Genomic DNA, 12,108 nt, shown 5'->3' on the forward strand with positions numbered 1-12,108 from the left:
AACCTTTCGCTCCAAGAATATTTGGTTTTAGAAGGTACAGTAAATAAAATAATTATATTTCTTAAAATATAATTTTCCGACCGACATCCCTAAATCCTACAAGTACGTTACTTCCTGACAGCAGATTTTCAAAAGGCAATCGATAAAAAGACAATTCAGGTCATTCTTAAATAATATGGACATATTCTTTTTGAAGATTAGCTTATGATTTTCAGTATTTATATACACATCCTATGGTGAGATAACTATTGAAAGTAAAATAAAACCAAAGGTGCAAATCAAGTTTCATTTCTGCAGGGAGGTAAAGCTCTCACTGAATCAGGAAAGAGAGAAACGGGACCCAGTCATGCAGTGTTTCCACCGGTGGCCACTGGCGGGCATCAGCCCTCAGAGAACAGCATCTAAGGTCACTCGACAGAGGCCTTCTTCTGGAAGGAACCTTTCAGACACATTCAGAAACTCACTGAGATCTAAACTAGGTTGTTAGCATTTGGTCATTTCGTGGGGAAGCTAGCTGTGATCTGCGAATGACTATTTCTCCAATCCTTGGCTCCTGTTCAGTTCTTTTACTCCTGAAAAGGCAGATGCAAAATTTCAACTTCATCTCTTAGGAAACACAGAGCAAATAGTCAAATAAATAACATTGATAAAAGAAAATTCCTTTGGGTAGTTACAAGCACTCAGAGCGGAGGTGCTCAGTGGTTGCTGTTCCAAGTGCCTGTCCGGAGACCCTGCACTGACTGTGTCGCTCTGTATCTCCTCTGGGGTTGGCATGATCTCCCAAGAGAGAAGCGCTGGCGGCGGGGTCCCCCTGCGTCCATGAGGACAGGGACTCATGCACGGTGACGGCGTGTGCCTCCATCTGGCGCTGCAGGCTGTCCATCTCCTGCCTGGGCAGACCGGGGAAGCAGAGGAAGGCAGGCCAGTCAAATGGGAGCCGGAAATGACGCTCTGACTTCCCCAAGGGGCAACGGGTCCTCTCCAACATAGATCTGAACAAGCATCTCTGGCACCCTTGGGGGGCGGACAGACCTATTTGGGAAGCAGCACCCATGCTGTCACACGACTTATGGGGCTCAGTATTTCTCTCTGCATGTGCAGAGGTCTGCATACACGGGCCTGCGCTCAGGGAGAGGGTGGGTGAGACATCACTGAGGGCCTGCATGCACAAGGCCTCCATTCACAGGGTCAAAAAGATGTCCCCACAGGGCCACGCCCTGCCAACACTGGCCTCAGGCTGGTGGGAGCAAAACCTCCAGCTATGTGCAGGGCTCCTAAGGGCAACCCAGCTCCAGGCAGGCCTCCCGTACGAGAGGGACTGAGGGCCTGAGTGATCGTACATAGCCTAGACCTGCCCAGCCTCTCTGGGGCTTGCAGGGCTGGCAACAGGATTCCCCCAAGTCGAACACGCCATCTACTTCCAGGGCCCAGGGAGGACACAGAGCGTGGCTCATACTTCAGCTGCTGAAGACAACTGTTGAGGTTCCTGAGCGGCTCCTTGCTCACGGCAGGCGGGGGCCTCAGCAGCTCCTCCAGCAGCGAGGCCGGGACAGGGCAGTCGGGGATCTTGACTGGCGTCACAGGGCCGGAAGAGCTGGCCTCGCCTTTCAGTTCCTTTCTCTGTTTTTAAAAGCACGCAGTTAGCCCTCTCGCTTGGAGGCGGACACCAACCACAGCTTCCCCTACGCGGCGCCCGACTGTCACAAGCGCAGCCCCGGGCTTCAGGGAGTGCCAGCGGGGAGCTGAGCTCCTTCCTGACGCTCCAGAGCGCACCGGCTCACACGGCAACCCGCAGCGCCGGCTGCTTGGGAGGACGGGCCGAGCTCACCGAGAACACCCCTGTGGGGACTAGGGGCGCTTTCCACAGAGGACCACGGCCTTGACCCCGCAAATCCCTAGGAAATTAAGCCTATTTTTAACTCCTACAACTCCCCTTTCTAGAACTTCAAACTCTTTCCACAGACAGGCAAACAGGCTAAACAGACTCTGAGTCTCAATGATTTCTTGGCACCTGGAGGCACCAACGCAGACCGAGCGGGGAAACCGATGACAGGTGCACAGGGAACCTGCGCGGCTTCCCGGGGCCCCCAAGCCACGCGGCAGCTGCCGGCCCCAGCCGGCGCACCGATCGGCCAGGGGCTCTTGCGAACACCGGCAGACGAGCCTTCGTATGGCTTAGAAGGCGTATTACAACAAAATGATACCTGAATCCATAAAAAGCAGTAAAAGGCTCTGGGAAAAGGCGCCAAAATAAAAGGCTTTGGCCCGTGGCCGAGCCCAAGACCCTGGCATCATTTATGTCGCACAGGAGCTGCCGCACACTGGCTCAACAGAACTTCAAGGCTGAGTGACCAGAGGGCTGCCAGCCGCCTGCCAGCAGGGCTGCCGCGGGCCCAGGGAAGCCCGCGAGGGCGCCGAGCCCGAGTACCGTCTTGGCCGCGCCGCGCCGCAGGTCCAGCCCGAGCTGCTGGTTCTGCTGCAGCAGAGTCTTCATGCTGTTCTTCAGCTCCGACACCTTCGCTTGAAGCGCGAACTTCTCCTTCTGGGTTAGCGACAGATCTTCCCGCACCGTCTCCAGCTCCGCTTTCACATTCTAAAGAAAGGGAAGTCACACGCTTTTAAAATCTGAAGATCTTACCTGCGCTAAGATCTGTGTATGTCCCAAGGGTAAGGGCTGGAAACGCAGCGCTCACTTCTCCGTGATGCTGCACTTGGCGCCGCCGCACCAGCCTACTTCGGCCCCACGGTCTGGGCTGGGCAGCATCCGCTACGGTCCCACCCGCAACGTCCTTACCCAACATTCAGAGCCTCTGCTGAGCAACGAGCGATACTTCCGTGTCCACTGTCTACAGCGGACCCCGAGTCACCTGTTCCAACTCCGAGGCGAGCTACTGGAGTAAGCGTCCCCATTAGGAAGAAAGACATAAATCAATCGTGTCACTCCAGCCGTGCACAAGTAGGAGTCCTAGCAAGACTCTCTTCCTGATGCTTTACGTAAGCAGTCAAGCCCGCACATAGATCTCTTTGTGGAAAAGTGTATCACCGACTCGTGAACTTCCCACGTGCGCTGTCTCATTGCCTGGGCTTTGTCAGGTCCCAGTCCTGGTACACTTCACACAGCCCGGCCCAGGGCACACGGAACGCTGGGGCTGGGCCTCCTTTAGCTGTGTGACCTGCCCTTCTTTCTGAAACGGGTAACGTCCGCACAGTGGCTTGGTGGAAGCGCTTGGTTCGGGGGTAACTCATGTTACGCACTTAGCACCTTGTGAGGAGCAGCCCTGGACTTTCTGCCCCAGGGCCTTTCCACGGCACGCACCTGCAGCAACTGCTGTATTCCATCCAGTTCCTTCTTACTCTGCTGCTCCGTCAGCTCCAGCTGCTGCTTCAAAGACTGGACTTCTCTTTCCTTCTGATCCACCTCCCACTTGAGATTTTCCATCTAGAGGAGGGAGAAAGCCACATGAACAACAGAATTTTGAAGTGGCTTTTTTTTTTTTTTAAGATTGTATTTATTTATTTGAGAGAGAGACAGTGAGAGAGAGCACGAGCGAGGAGAAGGTCAGAGAGAGAAGCAGACTCCCCGTGGAGCCGGGAGCCCGATGCGGGACTCGATCCCGGGACTCCGGGATCATGACCTGAGCCGAAGGCAGTCGTCCAACCAACTGAGCTACCCAGGCGTCCCTGAAGTGGCTTTTTTACACTATAAATTGCTCTAACTACATCTCTGTGTGCCGTTTAACATCATACTTAGAAAGAATAAATACCCCTTTCCAAGCAGACAAGGAGTGGGGGAACGGATGTGTCGACAGTGGAGTCTAGCTCTGTCAGCCCTGCTAACTGGAGGAGCAAAGCCTCCCCGGCGGGTCACCTCTTGGTCTCCCATGGGCTGTTCGCTCCGCTGCTCGTCCAGCTGCTTCTGCAGGAGCTGGAGCTGGGTCCGGGCCTCCGCCAGCTCTGCCTGGAACTGTGCTATTTCCTGGGACTGTTTCCCCTCTTGAACCCTAGCATAAAAAACAAGGAGGCATGAAGTCACAGCAGTCCTACCCCCACACAAAGTGGTTCCCCACTACGGGTGACAGAAACTCACACGCTGCTCACTCTGGGCAGGGACCGGTCTAGGAGCTCTGGGGTGCTGTGTTGTGACTGGGTGTCACAGACGCCCCCGGGAAGGACATTTTGCGAGCCCATTTTATGAAGGACAATGGGAGAAAAGCCCCCTGCATGTGCTCAACTCAAGGCCGCCCTAAATGGAGGTTGCCGTGAACCTCAGTGGTGGCGCCCAGCCCTCGGGACACCTGCCCCTCATATGGGGCTCTCAGTTCTTGGTGAAGGACCCTCGGGTATGCACTGGGGACACCCGCGTCCGGCCAGAAACTTGAGAGTTGAGCTGCAGGTTTCCTAAGACAGAGATTGGATACATTCTCCTTCTTAGATCTGCCTCCAGAGTGCACAGAGATTTGCCAGAGCCTGGGTGACCTGCACGTGTGCGACGTCCTACCTGGAAGATGCGGCGGCCCCCGCCCGCCCACCCCCAGCCGCGGCGCGGACCCAGCCCCCGCTGGCGGCACTCACTGGAGAGCGTCGGCCTCAGCCTGCAGCTTCCGCACCAGCTGCTCCTTGGCCTGCAGCTCCTTCTTCACCTCACTCAGCTCCAAGGTGGCAGCCTTGAAGTGACGGCGGTCATGTCCTGCTTCCGCCTTGGCGGCAGCAACCTGCAAGCACAGAAACCAGCGTCACCAAGGACAGCAGCCAGAACCACACGGAAGGCGCCAGCGTGCTGTCTGCGAGGGGAGCCACCGCCGGTCCCACCCGCGTCCCAGCCGCCCCTGCCGTCGTTTCCTCCGAAGCTTCTCCAACTCCCCGAGGACCGAAGCCCTAACACACGCCTGGCACACAGGCAGGCGACACGGCCGCCAGCGTCTGCCGAACTAACAAATGCACACGAGGTCTGAATAGTTTTGGTCGTCCTCCTCAAGGACATCCGCCTCGTTCTTGTTATATCCAGTCGCGGCGGATGTTTCTGGGGAAGAACGCGCCGTCCCCGCACACCGAGGAACCGCGGTGACGCTACTCCTAACCGCACCAGGACACAGTCACCTTCCCATGGCCGACCGCAGTTTCTCCCAAGGTTTCCGAGACCGGCAAATTCTCAGAGTATAACAACATCTTCCGGTTTCCTTTCCAATAACTCAGTTCTCTTATCTAATAGCACAAGCAAGGACTTCTTTGTTTCAAGTTTAATAAAGGGCGCCTGGGGGGCTCAGTTGGTAAAGCAACTGCCTTGGGCTCAAGTCATGATCTCAGGGTCCTGGGATTGAGCCCCGCATCGGGCTCCCTGCCCAGCAGGGAGTCTGCTTCTCTCTCTGCCTGCCACTCCCCCTGCTTGTGCTCTCTCTGCCAAATAAATAGAATCTTTTTTAAAAAATTAAAAATATAAAACTTAAATAAAAACACGATATAGAATAGTCAAATTTAGAAAAATCTCTTATAAAAAGAAACAAAACTCCAAAAAAGATGTTAACAGTGGTTTATCACTAGATGCAAATTCAAGATGACCTTTAATCTTACTTTTTTCCTTTTTACTAGTATGTACTGTTTTTACAATCCAGATAATTATATGAAAGCCACTTAGAGAGATAAATGATGACTGTTCAGTTACTGCCCTTAAAAAAGGAAGCCCATGTCACATATCCATCCTTTTCCCCAACACTTTTATTTACAGATTTCCTAGTTTCATCTTCATTAAAGGGGAGTAAAATTAGTAAGTGAGCAAAAGATAGGAATTGGGGGAAAAGTAGAAAAGGAGGGAGGGTAGCTGACTCAGCTCAACTCCACGCAAGGAATAAAAACCAACCACGGGGAGGGATGGGGTGGCTGGTGAGGGACACTGGGAGGGCATGCGCTATGCTGAGCGCTGTGAACTGTGTAAGACTGATGAATCACAGACCTGCACCCCTGAAAGAAATAATACATTATATGTTAATAAAATTAAAAAAAAAAAACAAAACCCACAACTACAGGCAAGGCAAACGGGGGTCTGTTCACAGTAACAGATTCTTCGAGAGCGAGCAAGCACACAAGCATGTCGGGGGGGGCAGGGGGAGAGAGAATCCCAAGCAGACGCCCTGCTGAGCACAGAGCCCAATGTGGGACTCGGTCCCAGAACCTGAGCCAAACTGAGCCAACCAGGCATCCCCCATAGCAACATGTACTGAACAGATCTTAAAACTGTTCTCTCTTAAAAGAATATTCTACTGTTGCACCCCCAAAAAAGGAAGAACGTTTCTATCGTATCACCATGGAGACATTTTTAAAGGATGTGACAAACACCCTTGCGCATGTGCACACAGCAAACACATTCTAGCACTGGGTGTGGTACATAAACAATGAATTTTGGAACACTGAAAAAATAAAATTAAATTAAAAAACAAAAAACAAAAAACCCCACACTGTGAACATCTCTCTGGTGCCAGGTGCTGGGGACATGAGGGTAAGCGAGTCCTGGCCCTCAAGCCATGATGCTGATGTTCTGCTGAGGAATCACGGCTATGCACTCGCTGAGGAACCCTAGGGGCTGAGGTCTGGCCCAGGCCATAAGGGCGGCGAGGCAGGCCTCTCTCTGGAAGACTGACCTGATGCACTGGCGGGCACCTGAGCACAGGAAGGAGCCTGCCAGGAAACGGCGAAGGTGCATGCAACCTTCTTTCTTGATTGCTCTCTTAATACTAACGGGGTCATCGCTCTGCAGTTTGTTTTAACTCAAGACTATGTGTGCGACACTGTCCTCCAGCAAGTATGTCTACAGGGCTCTGTGCGTGCGTCTTGGGCCCGTATGACTGCATCTGGGTTAATCCAAGTCCACTCTTCTAGGGACGGACATCAGAGCTCCCTCCAGCTGCTCACTGTCACCAAGACTGTGATGACACTGCTGTCAGAACACATCAACAAAGATATTCGTACAATAAATTCCTAAAAGGGAAGTGAGGCATCAAGGGTACACATACTCGGCTTTCAGAAACACGCACTGCCACAGGCTCTGAAGCTGCAGTTCACAACCGGGGGAAGCTAGCCACTCGCCTGCTCCTTGAGGCTGTGCACTTTGGCCTTTTCTCGCTCCAGCGCGGCCTGTAAGGTGTGGATGAGCTGCTTCGTCTGGCGGTCCTCCTCCTCTTTCCGCTGCAAGACGGCCTGCACCTACGGCATATCACCAGAGCGGTAAGGGAGGAAGGCCTGTGGGGCCCCAGTGCCCCGCACAAGGCGGCCAAGGAGAGAGAATTCCATCTCTGGAAAACATAAAGTCTGAGATGGCCGTTTTCAAGCACAGAGCAAGGAACCCAAAGGCTGCCTGTAATCAGGGCTTAGAAACACACACGTCCCTGGTGGGGCAGGTAACACAGATGCAGGAGGCCACCAGACATGGCAGAGGTGGGAACCAGTGCCAAATACAAGTTCATAAGCTCTCTGGTGGCTGGAAAATTTGAGACAGGGGCTGGATCTGGCTGCTGACTGCCCCGTGAAGATGGCCCTTAAGTGCCAGGCCTGCTTCCCCATCCTCAGAGAGGCCGCAGAGCCTGAGGAGCGAGAACAGGGTCTGGAGAGAGCCCCCAGGGTTCATATCCCAGCGCTGAGTCACAGAACCCGTCACAAACAGTGGGATCAGCTTGAGCAGGGAGGCCCCCACCCGCCAGGAAGCTAACGGACAGGGCACAGCGCCTCCACACCTCAGTAAGGGGGGCATTAGGAGCTCCCACCCCTGCCCCACCCCGCAAGGCTCCAAATGTCACCAGATCCTCCCTGTTTCCTGTCTCTGCTTGTGGGTGGCAGGGACAACTGCATGAGGTAACGTGTACCAGACCCAGAGCCACCTGCCCTGCAGCGAGTCCCCTGCCTCTGGCAAAGGGCCGGAGTACCTGAAGGTTCAGCTGAACCAGGTCTGCCTCCCTCTTGGCCAAAGCTGTTTCTAAGATGCTGTTGTGCTCCCGGAGAGCGGCGTTGGACTGCCCCAGGCCTGTAAGCTTCCCTCGCTCGTGCTCTAACTCAAGGGCCAACTTCTTATTCAGTTCCTCGAGGCGCTTTATCTTCCTCCTAAAGCCTCTGGATTCTTGAAGCTGAAACAGATCAAAGCCACTGTGACCCGACACGAGTACCTCTTCTGGCTAACGGGGCTAAGCTCCCCACACCAGGAACACAACACCTGTGCCAAAAAGCTCCAAGAGACCACCCAGGACTGCAGCAGATACAGCACACCCCAGGTCCCAGCCCCCTAGCTTTCCCCCAGGGAGGCTGGGACCCTGGGGTGAGCCCTTGGTGACATCATCACCAACTGCCACATGTAGCATCACCTGAAGCCACAGCCTCTCTGGGCCCGAGAGTTACACGAAATTCTTTTAAAGACTAGGTTTTCTCAAAAAACAAAAACAAAAACAAAAACAAAAACAAAACAAAAAAAAAAAAACAAAAAAAAAACCACCAGGTTTTCGCATTATTTGCAACCAGAGTTCTTACCGGCCGCATCTTCACCCTAACACTCTGACAACCCACTACTGAGGGGTGATCGAGAAAGCGTGTGGGGAGCATGGCAGTAAGGGACGGGGTGAGAGGGACCCAGACAAGGGGTCAGACGACACACAGAAGCACGGTGCAGAGGGTTCCGCCTCTCCAGAGCCGCACAGGAGCAGAGAGGCCCGTCCAGCTGCGCAGGGACGGAGCGCGACCTACCTCGTCCTCCAGCTCCAGCACCTTCTCCCGGTACTCCTCCAGCTCCTGGCTGGTCAGTGTGATAATCTCCTGGAGCTCCTTCTCCAGCATCGTCTTGCTGTGGCCGACAGCCTGCAGCTCTGCCTCCAGAGCCTGGATCCTCTCCTACCAGCCAGGACGGGAAGGGGGATTTCGTCGTGGGCTTCCAGACAGCATGTGACAGGCGCTCGCCTCCCTCCCTGCAGGGCTGCCTCGCACCCACTGTGTCAGCGGGCTGACCACCTCACGGGCGCCTCTCCCCGGACCTCCCTCCCCCGGCGGAACCCAGTGACCCCACCACAGCGGGCACACGTTAACAACTCACAAAATAACTCCTCCAGTTAAACGTTTTGAAAATACAGAAAAACTGACTTACAAACAAGAATGACAAATTACTCGCTGTGGCAAGCAAAGCGCACCCGGTGTGGCAGAACTCCCAGCACACGTGCGCGTACACGCTTGCTGGTACGGGCAGCCACTACTCCGGTCCCTCCGTGTGTGTCTCCTCGCACAGCCATTCTGATCAAGGAGGGTCTACCGCTTCCTCCACTTGGGCCTCGTTTTACTGAGGATCAGGAGGTGAGTGACGTGCCGACTTGCCGACACCCCATATTACAAGCACCAACCAAGCCAGGACTCCAGCTCTGAGGCTGCTGTGCGGCAGGGGGGGTGGGGGGGGGGGGGGGGGGGGGGGGGAGGGAGGGACGACAGCAGGTCCCCGGACGCATTTACAGTCTGTCCCTGACACCGGGGAGGCCAGAGAATCAAAAAACAAGCCTAGAAATATTTTTAGATTGAAGGGAAATTGCAACTTAATAAATTTCCCTCCTTCCACTATTTTATAATTAGGTAAAAGAAGTACTAAATTGGGCGCCTGGGTGGCTCAGTGGGTTAAGCCACTGCCTTCGGCTCAGGTCATGATCTCGGGGTCCTGGGATCGAGTCCCACATCGGGTTCTCTGCTCAGTGGGGAGCCTGCTTCCCTCTCTCTCTCTCTGCCTGCCTCTCTGCCTACTTGTAATCTCTGCCTGTCAAATAAATAAATAAATAAATAATCTTTTTTTTAAAAAAAAGAAGTACTAAATTTACCTAATTTGGTAAGAAAACAACATGCTATATAGCTTCCCACTTTTAAATTCTTACATAGAGGAAAATAAACAAGACAAACTTTGTTTAGTAAGAAACACAATCACTAAACGTAAGTCAAACGTTAGCTAGGAATAAACAAAAAACAAATTAACAGAATCGGATAAAACTTGACGCTGGCCAGGGGTGCCAGGGTGGCTCAGTGGGTTAAGCCACTGCCTTCGGCTCAGGTCATGATCTCAGGGTCCTGGGATGGAGCCCCGCGTCGGGTTCTCTGCTCCACAGGGAGCCTGCTCCCCCCACCCTCTGCCTGCCTCTCTGCCTACTTGTGATATCTCTCTCTCTGTCAAATAAATAAATTAAATAAATAAATCTAAAAAAACCTTGATGCTGGCCAAGACGGCAGGGTGTGGGGCCCCGAGGACATGGGGATGCTTCGGTATCCTCGTCCCCGGAATGATAAATGCCCCAGAAGCCCAGAGCCCTCACCCTGCTGGCCCCATCCACCATCCTCCTCCAGGACATCCACCCACTTAGCCTAAAAAACAGTCCAGAGCAGAAGGCTTCCGCCTCGTGATGTAATAGCAGGAAGAGCAGAGCCCAGGACCCTCCCCATGCACAGGGTCCCTCTTCCTTCCAGTCTGAATATTTACAGCCACTCCCATCCCACTCTAGCCCACACTGGCCGCCTTCCCCAATGGACTCCGGGCAGCAGAGCTACCTGCAACCACCCTCCACCTGGACACTGGGTGCAGCCCCCTATGCTGGCCCTTGGCTTGCCCTGCCGGCTCATGGCCTTCCTTTCTGTGTGACCACATGCCACCTGTGGCCCAGCCTCTCTGCAGCCTTCGTGTGGTCCTGGGATCTCTCAGCTACCGCAGGACAGCCCACATTGTCTCCCCAAGAGCCTCACCTGACCTCAGCTGTGCTTCAACACTGCCTGTCCATGTCCCACCACAGAAGACGGAGAGCTCACCCTGCCCAAGCCGTTCCTCAGCCCTCCATCCCACACCAGCCCTGACACAGACCCGACCATGGCCCACCTGCACACACCCCAACCCCTGAGGCAGAAACACCCCCGCCCCCACCAGCTCACCATGCCCCTTAGATGCACAGCATGGGTCTTCCTGCAAGCCCTGCATAGGGGCAGTCCCCTGTTGAGATGTACCCCCGTGTACTCTCACGCCTCCCGCTTATTCAAAACCACTTCAAAGATCATTTCCTTCAATGGCGCCGGGGTGGCTCAGTGGGTTAAGCCTCAGCCTTCGGCTCAGGTCATGATCTCAGGGTCCTGGGATCAAGCCCCATATCGGGCTCTCTGCTCAGCAGGGAGGCTACTTCCCTCTCTCTCTGCCTGCATCTCTGCCTACTGTGATCTCTGTCTGTCAAATAAATAAATAAAATCTTAAAAAAGAAAAAGATTATTTCCTTCGAAAAGCTTTCCTGGACTCTGCAAATACACCTCCCACACCCCCTCCCCACGGGCACTCAGGAAATCCCTCCCCAGACACCAGGGCGGTGTGCCCTGTGCAGGCGTGCAGGGGCTAACTGAGAGAACGTGCGGGCGGCGATCAAGCCCTTGGTCACGCTGCTAGTGCATGACACTTTACAGAGATGTGGCCGACACGCTAAGTTCTGCCCTGGGTCTCCAGTCTTTCTCGAGGTCTCCAGAATGTGAACGTTTGTAACCCAGGGAGTCCCCAGTACTGAGTCTGCACACCTGGCACCCCAGCCAGGAGCAGATGGGTTACCCACGTGCAGAGGGGGGTCACTGCCACCGCTGGCCACCTGGGCTCTCAGCTGGCTCAGTTCTGCCTCTGCCACCTCCTTGGCTGCGAGGGCCTCCTGCAGACGGCGGCTGAGGATGCCCACCGCGTTCTCGTAGGCCTTGTGTTTGGTCTTCATCTCCTTCTGAGCGCTGCTCAGGTCTGAGCCCAGCCGTTTCATTCTCTGCTTCTGCTCCGTGATGGCCCTGGGGTGTGGCAGGCAGGACAGAAAAGGAGTCCAAGCTCACTCCCAACGAGACGCCCTGGCGCCGGCACGAAGGAAAGGCTGGTCCTCACCCGCCCGCAGCCCCAGCCTGGCTAGCTGCTGCTCCCCCCAGACCCAATCCCCCAGACAGGGCCAGTGGCAACTGCCCCCCAGCGTCTAGCACTGCCCCTCCTTCCGTCCCGCTCCCCTCTCAGAGCCGCTCCAGTGACCTCATGGAAAACAGAGAACGCTGCTGTCCTCGCAGACACACACTCCCAGTGCTCGGAGCAGCAGTAATAAACCCAACAGTGCAGCT

The 12,108-nt window shown here is 54.6% G+C and overlaps 1 protein-coding gene across 1 annotated transcript in view; it reads right to left on the reverse strand.

Moving 5' to 3' along the window:
• Nucleotides 1-12,108, reverse strand: part of GOLGA3 (golgin A3) — a 43,950-nt gene continuing 31,842 nt past the window's right edge. The window contains exons 15-24 of the mRNA XM_032849191.1: nt 11,577-11,793; nt 8,719-8,862; nt 7,911-8,108; nt 7,078-7,194; nt 4,573-4,712; nt 3,869-4,001; nt 3,317-3,439; nt 2,429-2,593; nt 1,457-1,620; nt 1-890 (exon numbers count right to left, since the gene is read on the reverse strand). Of these exons, the coding sequence (XP_032705082.1) occupies nt 671-890; nt 1,457-1,620; nt 2,429-2,593; nt 3,317-3,439; nt 3,869-4,001; nt 4,573-4,712; nt 7,078-7,194; nt 7,911-8,108; nt 8,719-8,862; nt 11,577-11,793 (1,621 nt within the window). The 3' untranslated portion in view covers nt 1-670. The remainder of the gene's footprint in view (nt 891-1,456; nt 1,621-2,428; nt 2,594-3,316; nt 3,440-3,868; nt 4,002-4,572; nt 4,713-7,077; nt 7,195-7,910; nt 8,109-8,718; nt 8,863-11,576; nt 11,794-12,108) is intronic.

This window comes from Lontra canadensis, unplaced genomic scaffold (genome assembly GCF_010015895.1).
Source record: "Lontra canadensis isolate GAN:19392208 unplaced genomic scaffold, GSC_riverotter_1.0 scaffold220, whole genome shotgun sequence".
NCBI classification, from domain to species: domain Eukaryota; kingdom Metazoa; phylum Chordata; class Mammalia; order Carnivora; family Mustelidae; genus Lontra; species Lontra canadensis.